Source organism: Muscardinus avellanarius (assembly GCF_963383645.1).
Source record: "Muscardinus avellanarius genome assembly, chromosome: 12".
Taxonomy (NCBI): Eukaryota; Metazoa; Chordata; class Mammalia; order Rodentia; family Gliridae; genus Muscardinus; species Muscardinus avellanarius.
This window is the reverse complement of record NC_137798.1, coordinates 99,621,881-99,649,150: the sequence shown is the minus strand read 5'-3', so window position 1 is coordinate 99,649,150 and position 27,270 is coordinate 99,621,881. Positions and strand designations below refer to the sequence as shown.

The 27,270-nt window shown below is 38.7% G+C and overlaps 1 protein-coding gene across 1 annotated transcript in view; it reads right to left on the bottom strand.

Annotated features, from left to right (window-relative positions):
* Positions 1-240: 240 nt before the first annotated feature.
* PAPOLA (poly(A) polymerase alpha) overlaps positions 241-27,270 on the bottom strand; it is a gene marked incomplete at its 3' end in the record, with an annotated part of 73,359 nt that continues 46,329 nt past the window's right edge. Inside the window, exons 16-22 of the mRNA XM_080707625.1 lie at positions 24,701-24,822; positions 17,520-17,662; positions 12,312-12,412; positions 11,387-11,607; positions 5,806-5,868; positions 3,615-3,689; positions 241-336 (exon numbers count right to left, since the gene is read on the bottom strand). Coding sequence (XP_080563751.1) covers positions 241-336; positions 3,615-3,689; positions 5,806-5,868; positions 11,387-11,607; positions 12,312-12,412; positions 17,520-17,662; positions 24,701-24,822 — 821 coding nt within the window. The remainder of the gene's footprint in view (positions 337-3,614; positions 3,690-5,805; positions 5,869-11,386; positions 11,608-12,311; positions 12,413-17,519; positions 17,663-24,700; positions 24,823-27,270) is intronic.

Below are 27,270 nucleotides of genomic sequence, written 5' to 3'. Positions count from 1 at the left end.
TAATTTTTTGGAAATAGTTAATGCAACTGTTGCTAACACAATAATAATAGTACTCCTGGCTTCACATACTAACCTGGACTTCCGATCAAGTGCTGATTAGCCCAGTAAGGGAGGTCGCCAAAAACACCTAAATCCATTTTCAGTCATGTCTAGTCTTGTACCCTCCATTTTCCTTTTTTTAGCATTTGAAGACAACAGGTTGAGTTGGCAGATATTGTTTATGGACCCCTGAGGTTGTTTTCACCGATTCAATCTCAGTTTTATTGAATTCTTGATAACGGGAATAGGATTTGCGGGGAGAGCGGGGATATCGGAAAGGTCTGTACTGGATGTTTTCTGAGAACGAAAGCACAGAACACACCATCGTTCAAAACACTGTAATTTAACAATGAAATGTACTTTCCCTTGCTTTATTTCCTAAGAAATGATGAAGCCTTATCCTAAGTCTTACAATTTTAAAGAAAAACTTTAAAACACTGTCAAAATGAAATGCAAATAAGCATGACCCTTACTATCACCATTATCCTACAGTGGTAGAAATTCTCAAATAAGGATGAATAATAATCAAGCAATATGCAGAAAACTCCTAAGTACCTTTCTAATGAAGCTCTTAAAAACACATTCCTCTAAGCTGGGCAAGTTGGCACAGGCTTGTAATCCCAGTCCTTGGGAGGCCAAGACAGGAGGATCACAGGTTCGCGGCCAGCCTCAGCTACTTAGTGAGGTCCTCCACACTTAGTGAGACCCTGTTTCAAAAATAAAGAATAAAAAATTAGGACTGAGAGTGTAGCTTGGAGGTAGAATGTCCCCAGTACTGCAAAAAGTAAAAAAAAGTTTTTCTAAAAATTACATATGTAATTATATGTTAATGTTGAACTACACTTACTATATCACTTTTAACTGTAATATTAACTGGTGCTAGAGCACCCCCATGTGGGAGAATGCTTAAAGTTCACCCCATACACACGAGCAGCGACTGTCAGTAAGCTTACTATTTTCTGATGCTGGAAATTATAAAATTAAACCTATGTAACACCAATAATTTAATTAGCCTATTGCATGAAACATTACATTCCAAGCCTTCTGTAACATAGGAAAAATATAGAGACTCATTACAAAATGTTTATGGGCAATTCTAAACATACAAAAAAAAACAGAGGGCATTGTTTAGCAAATCCCTACGTACTCATTACTCAGTTTCATTCACTGTCAAATCAAAGCCAATTATTGTCCTCCCACCCCAGTCTCACAATATCAGCTCCCCCCCAAATATATATATATATGTCTTTAATATCACAAAACGTGTGTGTGTGTGTGCGTGCGTGCGTGTGTGTGTGTTTGGTGGTACCTACCTCTGGGCTCTACTCCCAGACCTATTTTATACTTTATTTGGAAACAGGGTCTCACTAAGTTGCTGAGAGCCTCACTAAGTAGCTGAGGCTGGCTTCGAACCTGTGCGATCCTCCTGTCTCAGCCTCCCAAGCAGGGGATTACAAGCGTGCGCCACCACGCCCGGCTTGTATGTTTGTTTTAAAGGTCAACATAATCATTCTTTTCCTAACTAGGCAGTTTTTCTCTCAGTGGCTTTAAGAGAGAGTTAGAGAGCCGGGCGTGGTGGCGCGCTTGTACTCCCAGCACCCAGGAGGCTGAGACAGGAGGATGGCAGTTTGTGGACGGCCTCAGCTACTTGGGCATTTTGAACTCAGTGAAATGCTGTTTCAAAATAAAAAATACATAACAGGACTGGGGTACAGCTTGGAGGTAGAATGCCCCTGAGGTCCATCCCCAGTACCACACACACAAAAAGACGTTAAAAAAATCTACTCATAAAAATACCTAAAAACCAAGCACCCATTATGAGAAATGAAATCAATAAAATGACTATGAAAATAGTTCCTTAAAAAATGATGTGGCAAACCAAAGACGTAATCAAAATCAAAGCACTGCTCAGTTAATAAAAACAAATCTATATCAATATTAAGTACACTTCCTCGTGTTGGTTTTAGTCACCCTTCGAAGCTTTTATTAAAGACTGTAAATAAAAATGTTCCAAAAATTAAACATAGTATTTATATACATTTAGAGATAATGGAAGTTAACATCCAGCAAAAGCACATTTTGTTTGTTTTTGGTACTGGGGAGTGAATCCAGGGGCATCCTACTCCCAGCTACATCCCTTTATTTTGCTAAGCTGCTGAGGCTGGCCTCAAACTTGCCATCCTCCTGTTGCAGCCTCCCAGGTTCTGGGATTATAGGCCCGCACCATCACGCTGGGCTGCAAAGCACATTTTATTTTATTTTATTTATTTATTATTATTTTTTTTTTTGCGGGTCTGAGGGTGGAACCCAAGGGGATTCGACCTCCGAGCTACACCTCCTGCCCTATTTTTTTATTCTTTATTTTGAAACCGGGTCTCACTGAGTTGCAGAGGGCCTCACTGAGTAGCTGAGACTGTCCGCGAACCGCAATCCTCTGGTCTCAGACTCCCAAATGCTGGGATTACAAGCATGCGCCACCATGCCCGGCTTACAAAGCACATTTTAAATAGTCACGTTGAAACAATGGAAGCACAAAGCAGCAGAACATCATAGTGTCAGTGCAGCAGCATCGCTGCAGTGGTTGTCACTTCAGTTACTCTGTAGTCAACCGGTATATTATCTACTTCAAGAAAATACTTATGTTTTGTCATAATTTGACCCAACTTTGGAGTTTATTCAGTTTGAAAGGACTGAAGAGAAAAACAATCATTTCACAAGCAAAAGGAAAGTTCCCAAATCATGAAAAGATTTCAAATGCCTAGTGTATGTAAGGCACTATCATAAGTAGAATTATTAGCACAAAGGAAAAAATAATTCTGAACTATAGATCATATACTAATTTAAAAACCAGTGCTCAAAAATGTGCCACAATGTATCTTAAAAAGAGTCAGGTGTGATACTGCTACCTGTAATCCCAAAACTTGGGAGGCTGAGACAGGAGGATCACAGGTTCAAGAAAAGCCTCAGCAAGTAAAGACTCTCATCAACCTAGCAAGACCCTGTTTTGAAATTAAAATAAGCCTGGGAATGTAGCTTGGAGGTAGAATGCCCCTGGATTCAATACCCTGTACCATCAAAAAGGAAAGAAAAAAGTTAAAAAATTTCAAAAATTGAAAAATAAAGGTATTAGCCTCATAAACAAATGCTTAAGAATGTTATTTTAGTTCTTTCCTGATTTGGCCTGTAAACAGAACTTCCATGAACAATGTATACAATCACGAGTGCAGATTAAGTGACTTGCAGATGTAAAGGGGTGAGTTATAGAATTTTTTTGCTTTGTTTGTTCTATTAAATGAGCTAAGGCCTCGCAATCCTCCCACCTCAGCCCCCCAAGGGGCAGGGACTACTGACACACGCCACCGCGCCTCAGCAGTAACGGCATCCTGACAGCACAAAAACAGTTTTAGAAAACCCAGTGCTCTGTCTTTAAACTGCAATAAACACATTTAGAGACTTGCAAGGAATTATTTCCACAGACATTTTTATAGTCTAATAGTAAATGCTCACTTTAATCCGGTATACCAACTAATCTTAAGAACAATGACAAAATCCGCCTTGCTTTTTGCACTCAGTACCTGAGAGGCCAACAGAGAAGCCGCAGTCTGAAGAGTTTCTGATTGAGTTGTACTTGTCTCTGTATCAAGTTGTTCCTGTGAGACAGAGAGGACAGGGAGGGGGGAAAAGAGACTTAAAAAGAATAAAAGAACATAACTGGGTTTGGTGGCTAATAAAGACAAACTGGAAGACAGGAGGGATCAAGAGAGAGATGTGACTCTATTACAAAATAATTCATTTAGCCTTGTTATAGAGGTTATTTCACTATTTCAGATATTTATAAATATCTATTTGCCTACTTAAATCTCATGATTTTCCAGCTACTCCAGTCTAAACATTTAAACAAACAATAATTAAACACACTCATAGGTATATTAGAAAATGCTGTCCAGATAATAATTAACAGAATATCAACCCAAAGAAAGTTCTCACTGTGGGGAGGGAGAATAAAAATAAAAGCTCATTCAATATTATTAAATAAAAACAAAAATTCAGCCGGGCGTGGTGGCGCACGCTTGTAACCCCAGCATTTGGGAGGCTGAGATGGGAGGACTGTGGTTCATGGACAGCCTCAACTACTTAGTGAGGCCCTCTTTCAAAATAAAGAATAAAAAAAATAGGGCAGGGGATGTAGCTTGGAGGTCAAATGCCCCTGGGTTCCATCCTCAGACCTGCCCCCCCCCAAAAAAAAAAAAAAATATATATATATATAGTACTACTTCATTAATTCAAAATGTCTTTATGTAATGTCTCCCTCCTTATAGTCTCTCTTTCCCTTCCCCAATAAACAGTGATTCTATTGCAAGTATAATCAGAAAACAGAGTAAATCATAGCATTCCACAGCTTCTAACATTTTAAAAGTAACACAACACACCCCCACGCTTGGGAGGCTGAGACAGGAAGATTGCGCAGGTTCAAAGCCAGCCTCAGCTACTTAGTGAGGCTCTCAGCAACTTAGTGAGACCCTGTTTCCAAATAAAATGTAAACTAGGTCTGGGAGTGTAGCCCGGAGGTAGAAAGCCTCTGCATTCCATCCCCAGTACCACCAAAAAAAAAAAAAAGTAACACAACACAAAGGAAAACAATACACATTTGCACACAGAAATAAAAATGAAAACACTGATATTTCTATAAAAATATGTATGCAAATATAAAGCCATGAAATATTAGTTTTCTCCCCACAAAATGAAAAAGGTAATAAGACATAAGAATAAGAATAGAAAAAGTGTAGTCTTTCTGGAAGACAGCTTGGCAATGTGTATTAAGTTTTAAAATTAAGCATATTACTTATCTCAATAATCCCTCTATCCTAAATAAATGTGAATGGATGGCAAGTATTTAGCTGTAGTCAATTCTAATGCAATAGGAAAGTGCAACATTTTAAAGGGAAACAATTACTAATAGTGAACTGGCTGAATAAAATATGGCATGAGCCTTCTCCACAGCCACTAATAATTTTGTGGATTATATGACATGAACATGTTTTCTTGACAAAATAAATTAAAATTAGAAAGCAAAGGGAGTTGGTATGTATGAATGCACACAGTACATGCAAAGTCTAGATAGATACTGAGAAAATACTTATTCCAATGTCCATGATGGAAATCTCAGTAATTTGGAAGAAAGAGAAGGACTGACATTAAAAGCCTTCGGTACTTTTTTAATTTTTGAAATCATGACATTCTAAGTCTTCTACTGTTTGGACAAAACCAATCTTCTCTATTCCATCTACTTCACAGCCCCAACCACATCAGGTTTTAGCCAAAACATTCTGATAAAAACAAATTCTCTAGTTAAACTATATTCTCACACCCAATAATGATATGACCTTCTCAAGGTGGACTGCTTAAAATCCTACAGATTCTTCAAGGACCACTGCCAATGCGGCCACTCTCTTCCAGAATGCTGTTTACTAATTATGCAGTCCAAAAAGTACCTCATTCCTCTCGACCCCCAACCTCAGTTACTTAGATTTTCTTACTTAAATCTATATGTTATCTTCTCTACTTAGTCACAAGCTCCTTTTATGGTATGGGACTTGTCTCACTACTATATTCTCTTTAGTTTTAGGCACAAATTAACATTAAAAAGAAACAAACACTTCTCTAAGAACAATACTGAGGAAAACTTTAAAACTAACACAAAACATAACATCTTGCCCTACAGGTTATTTCTATCACGTCTGTTTTCTAAAGGCTAAATGAGTATACCTTTGTTTCTGTTTTATCATGTCCACTCAAAGCAAGAGAGTTAGCATCTTCACTTGTTTCATCCTGTTTTTTAAAAAAAAAAGCTTTATTCTCCAAAATGAAAATTTTAGATTACTTGCCAATCAATGCTTTAATTTATAAGAGGTTTTTAAAGCTATAAAATAACCAAGCCTATTAAGACCAAGTATACCCTTAGAGTAGATTGTGGGATCCCTTTTAAAAGTTCCCATTGAGATTAATTTAACTTGGCTTCAGGATAAGCACTAAAATTTTAAAAAATTATAAAGAAAACTATTGCTTAGATTATAATCACCTAAACTATGTTTCTCAAATCACTAGTTCATAAAGTATTTTGTAAAAGAAAAGAAAAACAATCACACTTTAACATTCCCACCAAACATAATCAGTCACAGAACTAGTACCTGCCCTCCCTCTTTCCCAATAGAGCCTGTTAACCTAGTAAAGAATGCTAGGCTTAAAGTGTACCCCCCCCTTCCTGGAGTCTTAAAAATTATACTGAAATTATTTATCAGCCTTACTTAATAAATAGAACTAAAGTTTAATATTAAATAACAGCTGGCTTTTTTTTTTTTGCAAGTCTGAGATGGAACCCAGGGACATTCGACCTCCAAGCTACACTCCCTACCCTATTTTTGATTCTTTATTTTGAAACAGGATCTCACTAAGTTGTGGAGAGCCTCACTAAGTAGTGCGATCCTCTAGTCTCAGCCTCCTGAATTACAAGCGTGCACCACCACACCCGGCTTAAATAATAGCTTTTTAAAAGACATACAGACCACAGGCTAACTTAAAGATCAGAAGATATGTAATACAGTAAAACACTAATTTCAGTAAGGACCTTATGTGTATCCTACAAACAAATTTAAAAAGAGATGTATGTAACAATTACAAATCTAAATACTATGAGGATTATGACACTATGGAATTATTACTGATATTAGTGTGATAAGCATAATGTGGCCATATTTTTTTTAGAAGTTATTTCGTTCTGATTTGCTAGATTTCCTAATACCAGTAACTCATGAACAAAGAACAAAAGACTAGCTTAAGTGAGTTTCAAAATTGTAATCTTTAGCCGGGGGTAGTGGCACACCCCAGTAATCCCAGTACTTGGGAGGCTGAGACAGGAGGATCACAGTTCAAGGACAGCTTCAGCAATTTAGTAAGACCCTGCTTCAAAATAAAAACTATAAGGGCTGGGGGGTGAAGCTCAGAGGTAGAGTGTTCTTGGGTTCAATCCCCATTAACACACACACAGACATGCGTGTGCATGCGTGCACGTACACACACACACACACACACACACACATACACACACTAATATTTTACACTATAACAAATTTCAATTTATCATGAGATTTAGGCTTCAGTTCTAATCCTACCTCTAATATTAGCTTTATATCTGAAAAAGCCATTGAACTCTACCCTAAAATTCTTGCTAAGTCAACTCCATGGAGGCCATAAGCAAAATCCTGACTAAAAAAATAACATGTAACAAAAAACTACACACACATAAAAGAAGAGAGGATATGTATTTAAAAGATATTTAAGCTGAGTGTGGTGGCACACGCTTATAATCCCAGCGCTTGGGAGGCTGAGACAGGAGGATCGCACAGGTTCGAAGCCAGCCTCAGCTACTGAGTGAGGCTTTCAGCAACTTAGTGAGACCCGTTCCCAAATAAAATATAAAATAGGTCTGGGAGTATAGCACAGAGGTAGAAAACCTCTGGTTCCACCCCTAGCACCACACCAAAAAATAAAAAAGAAAAGATATTTAAAAGAAAATAAATAATTTTAACATTAGGTTATTAGTTCCATATTTGAACAAAGAAATGATAATCATAAGATAAATATGAATGTTTGAACAGTCAACTAGATTGATATTTGATATTAATCAACTTAAATTTTTATAAATGAGCAAATTTTATTTTGTTTAAACATTCTTTTACAGATACATGACTTGTAACATTCTAATGAATGATATAACTAGATTTTGCTTTGAAATAATTCAGGAGGTAGGTATAGTGGTACACACCTGTAATCTCAGTAGTTGGAAGGCTGAAACAAGAGGACCGAAGTTCAGTTCAAGGACAGCTTCAGCAACCTAGTGAGACTTAATGACTTAGGTGAGATCCTGTTTCAAAAAATAAAAAAGACTGGGAGTGATGGCACACACTTGTCATCCCAGTATTTGGGAGGCTGAGACAGGAGGACAATGGTTCAAGGACAGCCTCAGCCACTTAGTGAGACCCTCTGGAACTCAGTGAGACCCTGTTTCAAAATAAAGAATAAAAAACAAAACTGAGGGAGTGTAGCTTGGAGGCAGAATGTGACTCGTATCACCAGTACCACAAAAAGAAAAGAAAAAAAAAGCTAAAGTTTAGCTAAAAGGTAGAATGTCCCTTGTTTCATTCCCCAGTACCAAAAAGGGGGGGGGGGGAATCCAAGAACAAGAGGAAGTGAAAAAGGCACAGACTGTCTGAAATTTCACTGTAACTGTAGCTATGTGTAAGTTACATAAAATGCCTCTCATAATTTTCTAGACAAAGTTAAAATGTCTGTATTCCTACTGTCTCTAAATCATCCAAGAAATAGGAGCACTATATTTTATGAAGGCAAGTACAAAGAAAATTACAAACATTGTGCTGGTATACATTTATTTACTAACAGCTCTCAGGGTGCCATTTATAACATTAAGCAAACCAAATGTTCAAAATCTAGAGTTATGCTTACATACCCTTTACTAGGTTAAAACAGAATTTGCATTCTGAAATGCTGACAACTCAAAACAGTATCAACAGGCAGAATGTGTAGTTTACACCCAAACTAGTACATTTTGGAGGTTGCTTCACAACATAATCATGTGACACTTTAATAAGATTCCCAGGCCTAACCTTGAGGACTCTGATCCAATGTATCTGAAAGAGGCCCTAAAATCTCTATTAAAACACACACACAGGCCGGGCGTGGTGGCGCACGCTTGTAATCCCCGCGCTTGGGAGGCGGGGACAGGAGGATCGCGCAGGTTCGAAGCCAGCCATGCACGCTGGCTTAGGAGACCCTGTTTCCAAATAAAAATGTAAAAATAGGTCTGGGAGTGTAGCCCGGAGGTAGAAGGGCTTCCAGGAACCCCAGTACCACAAAAAAAAAAAAAAAAACACACACATACAAACACAGTCCGTCTCTCTCTCTCTCTCTCTCTCTCTCTCTCTCTCTCTCTCTCTCTCTCTCTCTCTCTCTCTCAAACATCTGTATATACACAAAAAAGACAAAACAAAAAACCTGAAAAAGAGCCAAGCGTGGTGGCACATGCTTATAATCCCTGCATTTGGAAGGCTGAGACTGGTGGATCGTGGTTCATGGACAGCCTCAGCTACTTAGGCCCTTTTCAACTCAGTGAGACTGAGACCCTGTTTCAAAATAAAGAATAAAAAATAGTGCTAGGAGTGTAACTCAGAGGTAGAATGTCCCTGTACTGCAAAAAAAAAAAAAAAAAAGAACAAAAACAAACAAAAAAGGCTGAAAAAGAATTACATCAAGGATGAAAATCACTGCCTTCAGAGAAAATTTTACAGAGGTTTTTAGACTCTATCTTATGAGATAATGATAGAGTGTACCCATTTCTCATTCTCATCTAGCATTTTAATAGTGACAAAATTCATCAAATTATTCATTTTTTAGCTAATAGTGGCTATTTCAAAAAAAAAAAGCATTCAATTAGAGATGATTTTTCACCATTACCAATTAAAACAAGGGTGGGTCCCAGCAGAAACCTAGATTCTTTTTTTCCATTTAAATAAAGTTTCTAAGTAAAAACTTCTTGGTTAAACAATGACCCCCCCCAAAAAAAAAAACCCCAGTAGTTTTGGACTATCATCTCTGGGGCAGTTATGAATGTCTCACTAATATTTAAAATACTAAAAATAACATGAGTAACTCTATAGAGATGTGTAACAGAACTATATCTTATAACTTTCACCAAAAGAACAGCAATACAGCTCAGCAGTGAAATTAGTGAAATGCTTGATTAGCATACAAAACACCCTGAGTTCAAATCTCAGCACTATCAAAAAAAAAAGAAAAGAAAGGAAAACCACTCACATAAAATCAATATATGCTTCTCAGACTGGGATAAACCAGTTATTTTATAAAAAGTGAAAGTATTGCTAGAAAGCCTCCTAAAGGATTGGAGCAACTTAACATTCATGGCCTCCAAACCAATCTGACTTTGCAACTTCTTTCCATTATTAAGTAAGAATCCCATAAGGGCAGGCTATGCAGGCAGAGCTTGGTGGCAGACACTTGTAATCCTGAGGAGGCTGAACAGGAGGGTCATAAATTCCCAGTCAGCCTCAACAACTTAGCACGGCCCTCTTCAATTTAGTGAAACCCTGTTACAAAGTTAAAAAAATTTTAAAATATGGCTAAAGGTGTGGCTCTGAGGCAGAATGCCTCTGGGTTCAATCCCCAGTAAACACACACACACACACACACACACACACACACACACACACTCACTCTCTCTCTCTCTCTCTCTCTCTCTCTCTCTGAGGTATAGCCAATTGTGCTTAGTATGCATGCATGCGGGTCTGTGTTCCAACCCCAGCAACCTCTTGTATCTGGCTAACAGTCAATGACCCTATAATACCAAGTACAGTATAAAAGCTCCATTTAAAATTGAAGCAAAAAAAAAAAAAAAAAACAAGTCTAAAGGGACTATGAAAGAATCAGTACAAATAGAACACACAGTCACTTAAGAACAAATTAAGATAGCCAGGCGTGGTGGCGCACGCTTGTAATCCCCACTCTTGGAAGGCTGAGACAGGAGGATCACACAGGTTCGAAGCCAGCCTCAGCTACTTAGTGAGGCTCTCAGCAACTTAGTGAGGCTCTCAGCAACTTAGTGAGACCCTGCTTCCAAATAAAATATAAAAATAGGTCTGGGAGCATAGCCCAGAGGTAGAAAGCCTCTGGGTTCCACTCCCAGTACCACCCAAAAAAAAAAAAAAAAGAATAAATTAAGATAATGTGTTACAGACCAAATGCTTAAAAGCTTAAATAGACAGTACATTCATATTGTATGTAAAAAAGTGAAGAGGCCCTGGATTCAATCCCAAGTACAGAGCAAAATATGAAAAGAAAGAAAAAAAAAAGAGAGATTTCATGAAAGGCAAGCCTTCATAGACGCACTAAGGAGGAGCCAGGTGTGGTGGCACAGTTTTTAATCCCAGTACCTGGAGGCTGAGATGAACTCAGGTTCTAAGACAGCCTCAACAAGAGGCTTAGTGAGACCTTGTTTCAAAATAAAAAATAAAATAGAACTAGGGGTGTAGCTTAGAGTAGCAAGACCCTGTGTTGAACCCCCAGTACCACTAAGAAAAAGAAAAAGTTACGAAGAGTGACGAAAGTGAGGAGAAACTACGGCATTAAACAACTACTGGAAATTGCCTAAAACCTTGTGCTTAATTTCACTTTTAGCTCATAAAGATTTTCTTGTATTTAAGAACAGACAGGCTAGTATTGCCATGGCTTAACAGTGCATGTATTTACATATATATACCTCTTCTGTTTTGGTTTTCTTGGGGGACTCTTCTTTATGAGGTGAGGATGTCCTCTTGACTCCTACTATAGGGTTAGGTATTTTTGTTGTTGCATTTCCTGAAGGTCTAGGTGGTGGGTTTACCAGACGTGTTGAGGAAACAACTCTGGAGACCGTAGGCTTTGGTGGTGGAGAAATGGCTGGCTGTATGGCAGTTTGAGGAATGCTTTCACTCGATGTACCTGAAAAGTAAATACACGAAGACATACAAATTAAAATAATCATAATCAACACTGTGTTAAAAGTAAAGCTTTTATTTCTCCAAATTTAACTTCCTAAGTAACTTTACCCATAAAAACAATTCAAACATTTCATAATCTTTCATAAACTTGTAATCCCAGTACTTGGGAGGCTGAGACAGGATTGTGCAGGTTGGAAGCCAGCGTCAGTTACTTAGTGAGACCCTGTTTCCAAATAATACATAAAATAGGGATGGGAGTATAACCCAGAAGTAGAAAACCCCAGTGTTCCATCCACAGTAACACCAAAATCAAACAAACCAACAAACCCATTTTTCAAGATGAAAGCTGTTATGGTTTGGGTTCAGAACATCCCCCCAGAGCTCCTGTGTTGGCAGCACGGTCCCAATGCAGAAGATTTAGAGTTGGTGCATGGCTGGAAAAAGTGAGCCACTGGGGTGGGATCTTGGAAACTCATGTTGGAGAGCAGCTTTTGTGTGAGGGCTTGGGCTCTGCAGCCTGGTTCTTCCTTGGAGCCCGCTGACCTTGCACTGAATGTGTACTACAGCTGTGAGCCGATCAGCCTTTCGCCCTCTCAGTTGTGCTCATCAGGAATTTTGGTCACAACAACAGAAAAATTAATAAAACAAAGGCTAAAACCAATTATGATGTAAAAATCCTCAAAACTGTTACACCAATCTGCTTACCCCCTGAGCTTTCACTGGAATTTACTTGTGGCACAGAAACTTCAGTAGCCTGTATGTTGGTCACAGATGCTGCTGTCACAGCTGGAGCAGGACTGTTTCTGCTAAAAGAACCAAACAAGAATTAAATTTTAAAACAAAAAGTACAAAATAAAATTCAGTAACTATTTAATATATACAGACATAGCCAGGCATGGTGGCACACGCTTGTAATCCCCGCGCTTGGGAGGCAGAGACAGGAGGATCGCGCAGGTTCGAAGCCAGCTGCGCGCTGGCTTAGGAGACCCTGTTTCCAAATAAAAATGTAAAATAGGTCTGGGAGTGTAGCCCGGAGATAGAAGGGCTTCCAGGAACCCCAGTACCACCAAAAAAGAAAAAGAAAAAAAGAAGAAAAAATTATATATACAGACATAAATGATCCTTTGGTTTTACATCCCATACATATATATGCTTCAATAACTTGACTTTAATTGATAAAATGTAGCAATAAAAAACAGGTTCTATAAAGCAGCACTGACCAACAGAAATTTCCGTATTAATAGAAATGTTTCTTCCCTATACTTCTGTCACCAAAAAGACATGGCTATTCTTTTTTTTTTTTTTTTTTTTTAAGATAATTTTACTTTTTTGGGTCTGGGGATGGAACCCAGGAGCATTCGACCTCCAAGCTACACCTCCTCCCTTACTTTTTTATCCTTTATTTTGAAACATGGTCTCAGTGAGTTGCAAAGGCCCTCACTAAATAGCTGAAGCTGCCAGCGAACCAAGATCCTCCAGTCTCAGCCTCCAAATGCTGGGATTACAAGCGTGCGCCACCACACCCGGCTAAGACATGGCTATTCGGTGCTTGAAATATGGTTAATGAGAAATGGAGTATTTAATTTTACTTAAAAAATTCCAAATTTACAATTACCACAAAAAGGTATTAACCATCAACACTGGACAGAATGGCTCTAAGAGATCTGTTCTTAACTGATTTGATAAACAAGACAATGATCTGAGAAAAAGAAGTAAATTTCTGTATATAAATCAGAGGTTATTGGAACCTTAAGAGCTCGTCTAGTGGTCAAACAAGGCTGTCATATGATAAGAGGATGTTTTCATATTCTGATTTAGAAATAAGTTATTTAAACCCTCCTTACCCCCATCAAAATTCTCTCTGCCTATAATTTCACATGTCAATCTTGGCAAATAATCTTATTTCATTGTTTTCAAAACCATCAAACCAGATATTACCCCAAATTTGAAGTGTAAAGACACGCCTGATTGTATGCTATACAATGAGATTGTCTTTGCATAGTATTTCAAGGCCCAGGTCCTTCTCCTATTCTCTGTCCGCAGTGACACCTTTCATCTCAGGAGACTTAGCTAACTTACTCTATTTCTCTACTTTTACTCTTTTTTTTAATGTTAGTACATAGCTCATAAAAATAAAGACAGTGATATATTGTCACGGTTTATAAAATTCATGTCACCATTTTCCTGTATCCCATGATTCTCTTGATGTGGATGCATACAATGGCACTATTCCTTGCCCTTATTGGGAATCACCAAGCGCCCATATTGCTGGCCAGTGGAGACATAGTGAAGTCTTGGAGCACGTCTTTGCAATCACCTGATGTCTAGAGGCATGAAGTTAACTACTACAGGACACCATGAGGAAAAGGTGAGCAGCACCTCGAAAACCTGATTCAGGTGCCTGACATTCATATGAAGCCACCAACTTTGTGTGTGTGGTACTGGGGATTGAACCCAGAGGCATTCTATCCCCAAGTTACATGCCCAGACCAATTTATTTTTTTATTTTTATTTTTATTTTTTTTTAAATTTTGAAACAGTTGCCAAGAGGCTCCGTAAATTGCTAAGGTTGGTCTTGAACCTATGATCATTTTATCTCAGTCTCTCAAGAATTGGAATTACAGGCATGAGCTCCCACACCTGCTGGGCAGTTAACATTCAAGCAATGGAAAAATCGGGTACCACTAAGGGACAATAACAAGACAGGACAAGAAGGCAGGAAGGGCAAAATATTTAATGACTAAAAAGTTTCACTCTCAGAAGCTAGGTACACTTATTTCAAGAAACTAAACCACAAGACTAAATTTGTGAAACTACTAAGTATGCATATTTATATACTTTTGCACTAACTCAAAGCACACAAAATGCAAGGTGCAGAGGCTCACAACTAGAAAGCCTGAGGCAGAAAGATCAAGTTTGGATGCCAACCCCTGCCACTCACCAAGACCCTGTCTCGAAATTAAAAACAAAGGAAAAGAAGGGCTGAAGATGCAGTTCAGGTGGAGGCCCTATGATTCCATCCCAGGATCACCAATACAAACAAAACGGGGCAACACCACAAGCCCACCTTAAGGTACACAAAAGCTTTAGAAGTTCCCATGTTCTTTTTTTTTTTTTTTTTTTTTTTTGGCGGTACTGGGGATGGAGCCCAGGGGCATTCTACCTCCAAGTTACACCCTCAGCTCTGTTTTTTATTCTTTATTTTGAAACAGCGTCTCACTGAGTTGCAAAGGGCCTCACTAAGTAGTAGCTGAGGCTGTCCGTTAACCGTATCCTCTTGTCGCAGCCTCCTAAATGCTGGGATTACAAGCGTGTGCCTGGCTTTTTTTTTTTTTTTTGGCGGGTCTGGGGCTGGAACCCAGAGGTATTTGACCTCCAAACTACACCCCCTGCCCAATTTCTTATTCTTTATTTTGAAACTGGGTCTCACTGAGTTGCAGAGGGCCTCACTAAGTAGCTAAGGCTGGCCGCGAACCGTGATCCTCCTGTCTCAGCCTCCCGAGTGCTGGGATGACAAGTGTGCGCCACACCATGCCTGGGCTGGCTTTTCATTTAATTTTATTTTTTTCTATGGTACTGAGAACTGAAACCAGGGGTGTTCTAGCTCCAAGATATGCTCCCATCCTATTTATTTTGAAAAAGCGTCTCATTAAATTGCAGAGGGCCTTGCTAAACTGCTGAGATGGGGACCTGCAATCCTCCAGTACTGGTCTTTACATGTATGCACCCTCAAACCCAGCTCACAATATTGTTTTAAATGTTTAAATGATTACACCCTCCCCTTCCTCCCACAAAAATCCACATAAAGATAAAAACATGAAGTTACTGGTCTGTAAATGGGAAACTTATAAAATTATAAGACTTACAGGACATGCTCAGGTCTGAAGTATTCAGACTAGGTAAGATTAACTTAAAAACTCATCAATACACTATGTCCAAAGGAAGAAAACACTGAGCTCATCCATTGCACCTATATATTTTCGATTTCACACTACTCCAAAGAAACTTCACCAAACTGCACCATTGCCACTGGTCATACATTAACTGACAGTCCAATTTTTAAACCTGATTTTAAAAATGTGTGTGAGAGCCAGGCGTGACTGCGCACGCTTGTAATCCCTGTGCTTGGGAGGCGGAGACAGGAGGATCGTGCAGGTTCGAAGCCAGCCACGTGGGCTTAAGAGACCCTGTTTCCAAATAAACCTATAAAATAGGTCTGGGAGTGTAGCCCGGAGGTAGACGGGCTTCCAGGAACCCCAGTACCACCAAAAAAAAAAAAAAAGTGTGTGTGTGTAGCAGGGCGTGGTGACGCACGCTTGTAATCCCCACACTTGGGAGGCGGAGACAGGAGGATCACGCAGGTTTGAAGCCGCGCTGGCTTAAGAGACCCTGTTTCCAAATATAAAATACGTCTGGGAGTATAGCTCAGAGGTAGAAGGGTTCCACCTCAGTACCACCAAAAAAAAAAAAAAAAGTATGTGTCTAGAATGTATGTATATATGTACACACATACACAGTATATATGTACGTATAGAGAGAAATGGGGGGAGGGAACCACGCACTTACTCCTAGAGGTGGAACCCAGGAGGAGCCTTCTACCTCTGGGCTGTAATCCCAGCCCTATTTTTATTTTTTATTTGGAAACAAGGTCTCTTAAATTAATGAGAGCCTGATGAAGTTTCTGAAGCTGTCCTCGGAAGTGGATTCTCCTGTCTCAGCCTCCCCAGGAACGGGGATTACAAGCATGTACAATCATGCCCAGTTAAAATGTATATTCTTTTTTCTTTCTTCTTCGTTTTTTTTTTTTTTTTTTGTGTGTGTGTGTGTGTGTGTGGGTGGGTCTGGAGATAGAACCCAGCCTCCGAGCTACACCCCCTGCCCAATTTTTTTTTATTCTTTATTTTGAAACAGGGTACCACTGAGTTGCAGAGGGCCTAAGTAGCTGAGGCTGTAAACGAACTGCAATCCTCCAGTCTCAGCCTCTTGAGACTGCTGGGATTATAAGCATGCGCCACCACGCCTGGCTCTAAAATGTATATTCTTAAAAGGTCTCAAACTGGCTGTAGTGGCACACACTTGTAATCCCAGTACACAGAGGACTGAGACAGGAGGATCAAAGGTTCAAGCCAGCCTTTGCAAATTAGTGAAACTGTTTCAAAATAAAATATAAAACAGGACTGGGACCAGGGGGTGGGTGAAGTTTGAAGGTACAACAGCCCTGGGTTAAATCCCCAGTACCACATGCACACACAGAAAAGTTCTCAAGTTCAAGTGTCAACTTATTTAACGAAGTGATCAACATAACTACTACAAATTGAAAATACCACCAATCACCCTGGAAGAAAACTGTAAAAGGAGCTCTTTGAAAATATGGTAGCACGGTAAAATACAAATAAAAGAAAATTCTAGACAGATGCACTAAAAGAGGTACATAAGTTCAATATAAATATGACTTACTGCCATAGACATGTACTTCTTTCCCAATAATTTCACTATTAGTTTCTCTAACTAGATCACTCCAGACTTTAGCTTCTTCAGAAGACCCACAATGGTTCCAGTGTGCTCTCCTGTGGGAGTCTACACAACTCTAGGGCAGAAAGGTGGTGCTATCCCTTTGTCTATTCTCCTTGGCACACCACCGTTCACTGTGTAATAGCAGCTACCTATAAATACATACATCTGTAGGCACGAAGATGCTAATGCCTATTTATAAATCAAGGCAATATTAGGCCCCAAAATGAAATACAAGTATGTACAAATCACTGTCCCCAAAATTAGGCATTAAAATGCTATTTATAGAAAACCAAAATTAAAGAAACGAAAACAACACTAACATTACTTTAATAGCAGGAAGAGAATACATTTTAATGTGCTCAGCAAACAACCCCTCTGCTTCGACTTTCCTTTTCTTACCCCTGAGAGCTGCCAGAACTGTTCAATGGACTGGTCTTCATAGCACTAGTAGGTGAAGGCACAGACATGCTGTTGTCACTGTCCATAGACAAGTCGAGGCTGCTGTCATTCAGGGCTGCTAATCTGACTCCTTCTGTTGAATGCTGCAATCAACAAAATATTTAATTAACTGTACCTTTGTAACTCTGACCTCTGACATATGAGAATTCTTAACTGGCATTTCTCTAATTCTGTGAAAATCCCAAGTGCCATGTTGATTGTAAAAGGCAAAGACCTGTGAGTTATGTAATCTTTGATGTAGGGACAGTTCTTATGTGAGAGGAAAAAAGGAGAAAGGAATAATAAATTAAGCATATACACTGTTAAGACACAATTCAAATTAAAAACCACTGTATCATCAAACACATGAATCAGAGGACTATAAATACATACACATGTATATGAGAAAAAAACGCCTTAATAAATATAACACAAACCACAACTATTCCTAGCTAGTAGAATTATAAGTAATCTTTCTGGAACCTAGGGCTTCTTGATAGATGTTGCTAAGTTACCCAGACTGACCTTGAAGTTCCTGTACTTCCTCAGCCTCACAAGCATTTAGAATTGTAATCTTTTTGTATTTACAGACTGGGGAGGAGTACCTGGGCAATGAACCCCAGGGACATTCTACCTGATCAACACCACCAACCCTTTTTCTTTTTTGGTGGAACTGGGGATTGTATTAAGGATGTTTTATCTCAGAGCTACATCCCCAGCCCTATTTTTCATTTTGAAACTGGATCTCCCTAAATTTGCTGAGGCTGTCCTCAAACCTGCAATTCTTCTGTCTCAGTCTCCCAAGTACTGGAATTACAGGTGTGTGCACCATGCCTGGATTTATTTATTTGTTTGTTTGTTTATTTTGTGGTACTGAGGGTGGAACCCAGAGGCTTTCTACCTCTGAGCTATACTCCCAGACCTATTTTATATTTTATTTGGAAACAGGGTCTCACTAAGTTGCTGAGAGCCTCACTAAGTAGCTGAGGCTGGCTTCGAACCCGTGCGATCCTCCTTTCTCAGCCTCTCAAGCATGGGGATTACAAGCGTGTGCCACCACGCCCGGCTTGAATTTATTTTTTGAAGACAGAGTACTCCCTATGTTGCCCAGGCTGACCCTGGACTCCTGGGCTCGAGCAATCCTTCTACCTCAGCGCACTGAGTAGATGGGATTAAATGCATGCATTATTGTGCAAGGTATTGTTTGTAAATATACTTCTTCCAAAAGCAGGATATTTGTAAAGCTCTCATTGCAACTTGAATTTTGACATTATTTATTTTGATACTGAGGATTAAACCCAGGGGTATTCTACCTCTGAACTATACCCCCAGACTATTTTATTTTGAAACAGTAGTCTAACAAAAGCAGCAATACTTTTCTAAAAACTAAATCTAATATCCACATATAAAACCTGATATTGATCCCGCTTCTTAAAAATTATTTCAAACAGATGATGCAGAAAAATAAAACTATATTTGAATAGTTTTGTGGAATTAAAGTTGATTTCTAAAGTGAAGTTTTAATTTTTGCTATCAAGTGCTACTATATTACATTGATTCATTTAGCCTCTTTTTCTTAAATCAGAATACACATAGCACCTGTTCAGTTAACTACAGAAAAATGGGAAGTGAGAGGCAGTGTTGGGGATCAAACTCAGGCGTTCACATATACAAGGCAAGCACTCAACCAGAGCTGCCACCCAGCCCAAACAGAAACATTTTAAAGAAAATTATCTATATTGTTGACAAAGGCCCATTCCAAATATATATGTGTGTACGTAAGGGTGTACCAACATGTACACAATATGGTATAGACATCCAGTTCCCTAAATGCAAGATATTCTTTCATTTAGCACTAGAGAAATCTAAGTCAAAATTGATCAAATGAGGAAGCCGAGATCTGGTAGAAGGCAGAGGAAGAGGGTAATGCCATTTGCGTATAAAAGTTATAAAAAGTAATAAATATGCTTAATGAATTTCTTTCCTATTCAAAGATTCTTCCAACCTTACTCTTCAGACAGAGGATTTTTTCAATATGTAAATCAATCATATCTATTTGATACAGTAAGGCCACTACGGGGATAATCTGTTAATCAAGATTTTACTGTTGGCCAAAACGCAAAAGAGCATTCAGGTACTTTTTTTTGCCTCTAACTATATGAAATTTGGCAGCAAGAGATATCAATATGAAATGATCAAATATACTATCAAAATTTTCTAATAAAAGATAAGTAAGACAAAGAACTTTTCACAGAAAGAAACAAACACATACTTTTCAGTCAGGACTAGATTCAATTCACAGTTCATACTATATGACTCTGGGCAAGTTTCTTTTTCTTCTATTATGAAATAATATCTATAGGTATTGAACAGTAACTATAAAGACTGGTACAGTGCTTTGCAAACAAGAAGCTAGTAAAAGAAACCTATTAGTAACAATCCAATGCAAACATTCATTGATTCAGATTCCTAGTTACTTGGTACTTAGAAAAACAAGAAAAAGTGTTTTTTTGGTGTGGTACTAGGGGTTAAATCTAAAAGTATTCTAACTACAAGTTACACCTTCGGCTCTAGTTATTTTTTATTTTCAAACAGTCTTAAGTTGCTGAGGTAAGGTCTTACTAAGTGGTCTTGAACCTGCAATCGTCCTGCCTCAGCCCCCTAAGTACCAGGATTACAGGCATGCACCACGCTCCCTGGCTCGAAGCAGGGTCTTGCTAGGTTGCTGAGACTCACTATTGCTGAGGCTGCCCTCAAATCTGCAATCCTCCTGTCTGACGCCCAAGTAGAAAGTGCTATTTTAATAAAGGAAACTAGATGAAATGATTCCAAGCACAGAATAAATGTAATCAAAATCCAGCTATACAAAAAGTGCTAAGCATTCATAAACTTGGATAAATGGTTATAATAGAGTAGGCACAAAATAAGGCAGGTCATAAAGTAGTAAGTTTCATCTAAAATGTTTGAAAAGCATAAGATAATCTGTGCACTGAATAGTATGTGAGAAAATAAGCTAAACTATTAAGAGCAGGTATTAAAAGATTATAGTTTACTTCATTTGGTACATAAAGTTTTTGAACTAAACAGTAAATTTATGACCACTAATCATTTTCTTTTTGTGAAAGATGATTGGTTGAATCTAAAGAAATATACCTTAACACAATAAAACATTAAAATTCACTTATATACTAGTTCTTCCAAATATCTACACTGTCATTTAAAACTAAGACTCTAAAAGGTAATATGAACAGGCGTGGTGGCGCACTCTTGTAATCCCAGCATTTGGGAGGCTGAGACAGAAGGATCCAGGTTCACAGACAGCCTCAGCTACTTAGTGAGGCCCTTTGCAACTCAGTGAGACCCTGTTGCAAAATAAAGAATAAAAAAGAGGGCTGGGGGTGTAGCTTGGAGGTAGAATGCCCCTGGGTTCCATCCTCAGTAACACACACACACACACACACAGGTAATATGAAACTAGAATTCTAAAAAACTAGTCACCTCTGTTGTAAATAATTGTGTTAATGAAACAAATAGCTAGGCTACTTATATTCACTTCTGGAAACACAAAATCTTTACATATTTCTATACATAGTAAATTTACAGCGGGGTGTGGTAGTACACACCTAAAATCCTAATCCTTACAGGAGGCTGGGACACGAGTATCAAGGATAGCAGGTTCCTGGTCAGCCTCAGCAACTTGTTGAGACCTTCAAAATATAAACAGAGCTGAGGATGTAGCTAAAAGGCAGAATGCCCCTGGGTTCAATTCTCAGTAGCAAAAAAACAAACAAACAAACAAAAAAAAAAAAAAACTTAAGTACAAATGCTTTTATTTCTTTATTTTTAAAAATTTTTTTGCAGGTCTGGGGATGGAACCCAGGGGCATTGACCCTCTGAGCCACACCCCCTGCCCTATTTTTAATTCTTTATTTTGAACCAGGGTCTCACTAAGTAGCGGAGGGCCTGACTAAGTAGCTGAGGCTGTCTGAGAACTGCCATTCTCTGGTCTCAGCCTCCCGAATGCTGGGATTACAAGAGTGCGCCACCAGGCCCAGCTAGTACAAATGCTGTAATCCATGAACAATATTTACACCAGAGCTGAGGTGTAGCTGGGTGGAAGAATGCATGCATGAGGCCTTGGGTTAGCTCCCCGGCATTACAAAATCATTTTAAGCAATAAATAAATATATGTATTTTAAGAAACATGTATGTATGTGTATATATGTACAAACATACATATATCTTGTGAAAAGAATTGTACATTTTTGTTGCTTTCTAGATTAGTTAAGCATGGTATAATTATGTTAAGAACTTTATTTTTTGCAGTGCTAGGAGAGATAAACTATTTTGGAAAGTAACATCACAGACTGGTGGTATAGGTGAGCAGTAGAATGCTTGCTTAGTATGCACAAGCAATTTGGGTTCAATCCTCAACACTCCCAAAAGCAAAACCAAAAGGAAAAAAAATAGAAAGGGAAAAAAAATTTAGCAGTAAGAATTTCATCTTAAACTGGGCAGGGTGGCACACACTTGAAATCCCAGTACTCTGGAGGATAAAACAGGAGGATTGCAGGTTTGTAGCCAGCCTCAGCTACTTAGTGAGGCTCTTAGCAACCTGTGAGACCTATTTAAAAATAGAGAATAAAAAAATAAGGCCGGGGTTGGGGCTCAGGGGTAGAATGCCCCAGATTTAATCCCCAGCAACAGAGGAAAAAAAAAATTCATTTTCAATCTTTCCCCAAAAATCTATGGCTCTACCTCTAGACCATAAATGACAGTGATAAGAGAAGCAAATATGAGGATTTATTTATATCAGTTACTGCTCTATACCACTCTTCATGTGTGCAGACTCATTTAACCCTAGTGAGTTACCTAATGAGATAGGTGGAGATACTCTGATTTTAGCAAGGAGAAAAATCACAAACAGATGTTTGTTAAATAACTCACTCAAATGTCACAAGCAGAAAGCACCAGAGCCTGGACTTAAATCAGGCACTCTACTTCTCAGTACTTGTGCTTAAGAGTGCTTTTGTACAGGAGTATCTTTTGTTTGAGAAGCAAAATATTATAATGCTGGATCCTAGCCAGGCGTGAGGGTGCAGCTTTTAATCCCAGTACTTGAGAGGCTGAGACAGGAGGATCGCAGGTTCGTGGCAAGCCTCAGCTACTTAGTGAGGCCTTCTGCAACTTAGTGAGACCCTGTTTAAAAATTAAAAAATAAAAAATAGTGCCAACGATGTAGCTTGGAGGTCAAAATCCCCTGAATTCCATCCCCAGAGCCCCCCCCCAAAAAAAAAAAAACCACAGCCGCGTGTGGTGGCGCACATTTGTTAATCCCAGTACTTGGGAAGCTAACACAGAAGAATCACAGGTTCCTGGCCAGCCTCAACAACCTGTGAGGCCCTCCACAACTTAGTGAGACACCATTTCAAAATAAAGAATAAAAAAAAGCGCTAGGGGTATTGCTCTCCTACTAAACCTACACTCAGATACCTTATACTGAATAAGGTTATCATCATTCTCTAATATATACTTTTATTTCATATTATCTCCTAAATATATGGTTACAGGATTGTCTTGTGTATGATACTGGGGATTGAACTCTGGGAATTCTAACTCTAAGCTACAGCCCAGCCCTACTTTATTTATTATTTTTAAAGCAGGGTGTCAGTGAGTTGCAGAGAACTTAAGCAGCTCAGGCTGGCTATGAGCCTGCGATCCTCCTGTCTCAGCATACCAAGTACTGGGATTGCCAGTGTATTCACAAGCCTGGTCACAAATCTTGAACTTGTAAACTATATAAAAGCATTAAGCAGCACATATTAATCTGAATCTTTTTTCTATTTTGGGGGGGAGAGGATGGAATCCAGGGGAATTCTACCTCCAACCTATACCCCAGCCCAATTTTTTAATTCTTTATTTTGAAACAGGGTCTCACCGAGTTGCAAAGGGCCTCACTAAGTAACCAAGGCTGGCTGAGAACTGCGATCCGCCTATCGTAGCCTACCAAATCCTGGAATTGCAAGTGTGCACCACCAAGCCTGGCTCTGCATCTTTTTTTCTTAATAGACGAAACACTAACATTCATTTTTACTGCTAAATATTATATTAGATTCCACTATAGAACAACCCCTCTATTTTTTAAATCACTTAAAAAATGAAAAGTTAAACCTGGTGTGGTGCTGCACACTTGTAATCCCCCGCGCTTGGGAGGCTGAGAAAGGAGGATCGCACAGGTCCGAAGTCACCCTCAGCTACTTAGTGAGGCTCTCAGCAACTCAGTGAGACCCTGTTTCCAAATAAAATATAAAATAGGTCTGGGAGTATAGCCCGGAGGTAGAAGCCCCTGGGTTCCACCCTGAGCACCACCAAAAAAAAACTTATCTCTGGGCAAAAGTTACAAAATACTTACCTTCTCTAAGTAAAAATAAATAAAAAATGGCTACAAGACATTCAAAAGGAAGTGCTAACTCCTCCAGAACAGTGTACTCATTCACCAAAATAAAAGCTATTTTCAGTTTTTAGAATTCAATCACCTAGGCAAGTGTGGTGATGCATACCTATAATCCCGGTAGAGGCTGGCAAGAGGATTATAGGTTCAAGGTCAGCTTCTGGAACTTAGTGAGATCTTATTTCAAACAAAGAAATTAAAAGGTCTAGGGGTATAGCTCAGAGGTAGAATGCCCCTGGGGTTCATTCCCCAGTAACTCCGATAAAATAAAATTACTTTTTCCACATGACCTGGCTAGTTAATACTTTTTTTTGTTCTTCTTGGCCTCCAAACCTTGCGATTCTCTTGTCTTAGACTCCCTCAGTACTGAGATTAAAGGCATGCATCTGGCTAATATGCCTTTGTTTTTATAAGAAATTTAGACAGTCAAGTATGAGAAGCAAATCTGGGTATTACAAATAAGACTAAGAAGCATCAGCACCAACCTTTCTAAAGACTGAGAGAAGCACACCCAAGAACACTCAATAGAGCAAGGCTGCACATACGGAACTGCTCCACATAACAGCCTTCTAAAATGCTATCATGTATTCCAGTATGATCGATTACCTAAACCTAAGTTCAGAAATACTGACAGGCTAGATGCACGAAACATTATGTTAGTAATGCTGTTGTAAGTACTTTCTAAATTTACCTTTTTCTTTTTCTGAAGCACATGATTAGGTAGTAGTTGATGGAGTTGCTTTCTTTTTACATGCATTGCAGCAATTTTCATATCCACCTCAAACATCTTGCTGTTTATTGCTTGCCTATAAACTATACAATTAGAAATTGTTATAAGAAATAGAAACATTATAAAAAAAAAGTCAGGTTTAAACTCACTCAGGAAGTATTCTAAGTAGGTACCTTTTTCCCATCAATACTATGAATCTATACAATTATTAGATCAACATGTTCCTAATCTGATAAAAGTTCATTCCCTGGGCAAAAAAAACTTCTTTTTACTCCAAGGTACACATAATAAGATCACAAAGTATATTAAATCTTCTAGTGTAGTAACTCTTTAAGTAGCTCTTAATGTAGTAACCTTAGAAAGTAACTCTTTGGGAAATGCCAGAACTGTAAAAGGGTTTCTGAAACCCACATCTTTTTATGCTACCTGTATAAAGTTTTACCCCTCAGTATGCAACACATGCAACAAAATAAAAAGTCAAGCTTACTGAAATTATACCTAAAATACCTTGACAAGAATCTTCAAGATAAAATTTTAGGATGTCATCTTTCCTATTACAAAGACAACTGAAAATAACAGATTACAGGTACAAAAAGAAAGTGATATAAAGAAGCAAATTCAAGTTATTTAGCTATCAGGGCTACAAAACAGGAAAATTTAGTCAGCCATAAAACAAATACTGAGTGAGCACCTATACTGGGACAGACTGCATTTACAATGTTGTAGGCACTGGAAACCTTCTCTACTGGAGAATAAAGAGAAATACTTTATAAAGCAATTCTGTGTCAGAGAGATTAAGTTCTATGAAGAAAAACTAAAGGGGAAGCAGGATACTAAGCACAGACTAGAAATTGAGTTAACATTTGACCTGAAAGAAAAATTGGGAGGTGGGGGCAGTACAGGGGATTGAACCCAGGGGCACAACACCACGGAGCTACATCCAAGCTCTTTTTATTTTTTTACTTTTTACTTTGAGAAGGGGTCTTGCTAAATTAAGTTGCCAAGACTGGCCTCAAACATTCAATTCTGTCCCAGCATCCCAAGCATTTGGATTATAGATGTGCACCACAGGCAAACATCAAGAACCAGATGCCCTGAGGAGAACATGCCTGGAATGTATGAGAAACAACAAAAATGGTTGAAGGGGAAGAAGCAAGTCAGAAACCTCTAATTCCTCATTTGCAACTAGAAAAGCCGCAAAACTCCCAACATAAAAAGTGTTCTAGGATTGGTATTCAAATTCATCTGGCAACAATCCCCATCTTAACTATGTGTGGCTACTTGGCCTTTACTTTTTGCTACTGGGAATATCAATGGTTCTTTGAAAATCGTTATTTGTGATTGCCAAATGCTGCTCACCAACCTGCTGGGTTTTTTTTTTTTTTTTTTTAACTCACTTCTTGGCTCCGGACCTAGAGACAAAGGAATGTGAACTCACAAGAGGAGATGAGGTCAGAAAAGATAAGAATGAGAAAGTCAAGCCAAGTATGAGACTTGCAAATCACAGATTAAAACGAAGACTTGTTCTGAGTGACAAGGCAAGCCACCGTAGGTTAATGAACAGGCAAGACACGATTTGACTTACAAACACCATCTGAATGCCAGATGAGAATTAGGAGGGCAAGGGCTGGGATCCAATAGGGCAAGAGCGGTGTCTTGAAACTGTCAGTAGAAAAAAGCACTAAGCAACAGGATCATCAATATATTCTTAAAAAGGCCAAGATTCTGTAATAAATTAAAACTAAGTAGAAAAAAAATAGGAGCCAGGTGACTCTAAGATTTCTTTCTTTCTTCCTTTTTTTGGGGGGTAGTACTAGGAATGAAGCCCAGGGACATTCTACCTCTGAGCTACAACCCCAGACCTATTTTATTTTTAATTTGAAAACAGGGTCTCAGAGTTATGGAGGGCCTAAGCTGCTGAGGCTGATCTCAAACCTGTGATCCTACTGTCTCAGCCTCCTATGTACTAGGATTATAAGCATACATCACACCCAGCCAAGATTTCTAAATCAAAATTTTAATCAACTTGAAAAGCAGTTGGAAGGAAGTGGGATAAAAGTTTGTTATCAATGTTAAACACATATTTAAACTTTTGTTTTTATTAAAATTCTAAGTAAATTTTATTAAGAGCTTTCAAAATAAAAACTAAGTAAAGGCCGGGCGTGGTGGCGCACGCTTGTAATCCCCGCGCTTGGGAGGCAGAGACAGGAGGATCGCGCAGGTTCGAAGCTAGCCCCGCGCGCTGGCTTAGGAGACCCTGTTTCCAAATAAAAATGCAAAAATAGGTCTGGGAGTGTAGCCCGGAGGTAGAAGGGCTTCCAGGAACCCCAGTACCACCAAAAAATAAAAATAAAAAAAATAAAAAAAAATAAATAAATAAAAACTAAGTAATCCCTTCCCAAAATACATAAAGATCTTTGAAAATCTTGATCTCAAAAATCTTTAAGCCGCTCAACTTGGATGCACTGTACAGAACTAATTTTCTAACACAAGTATCTTGTTAGAAATTTATGAAATAAAACGTGTTTGTT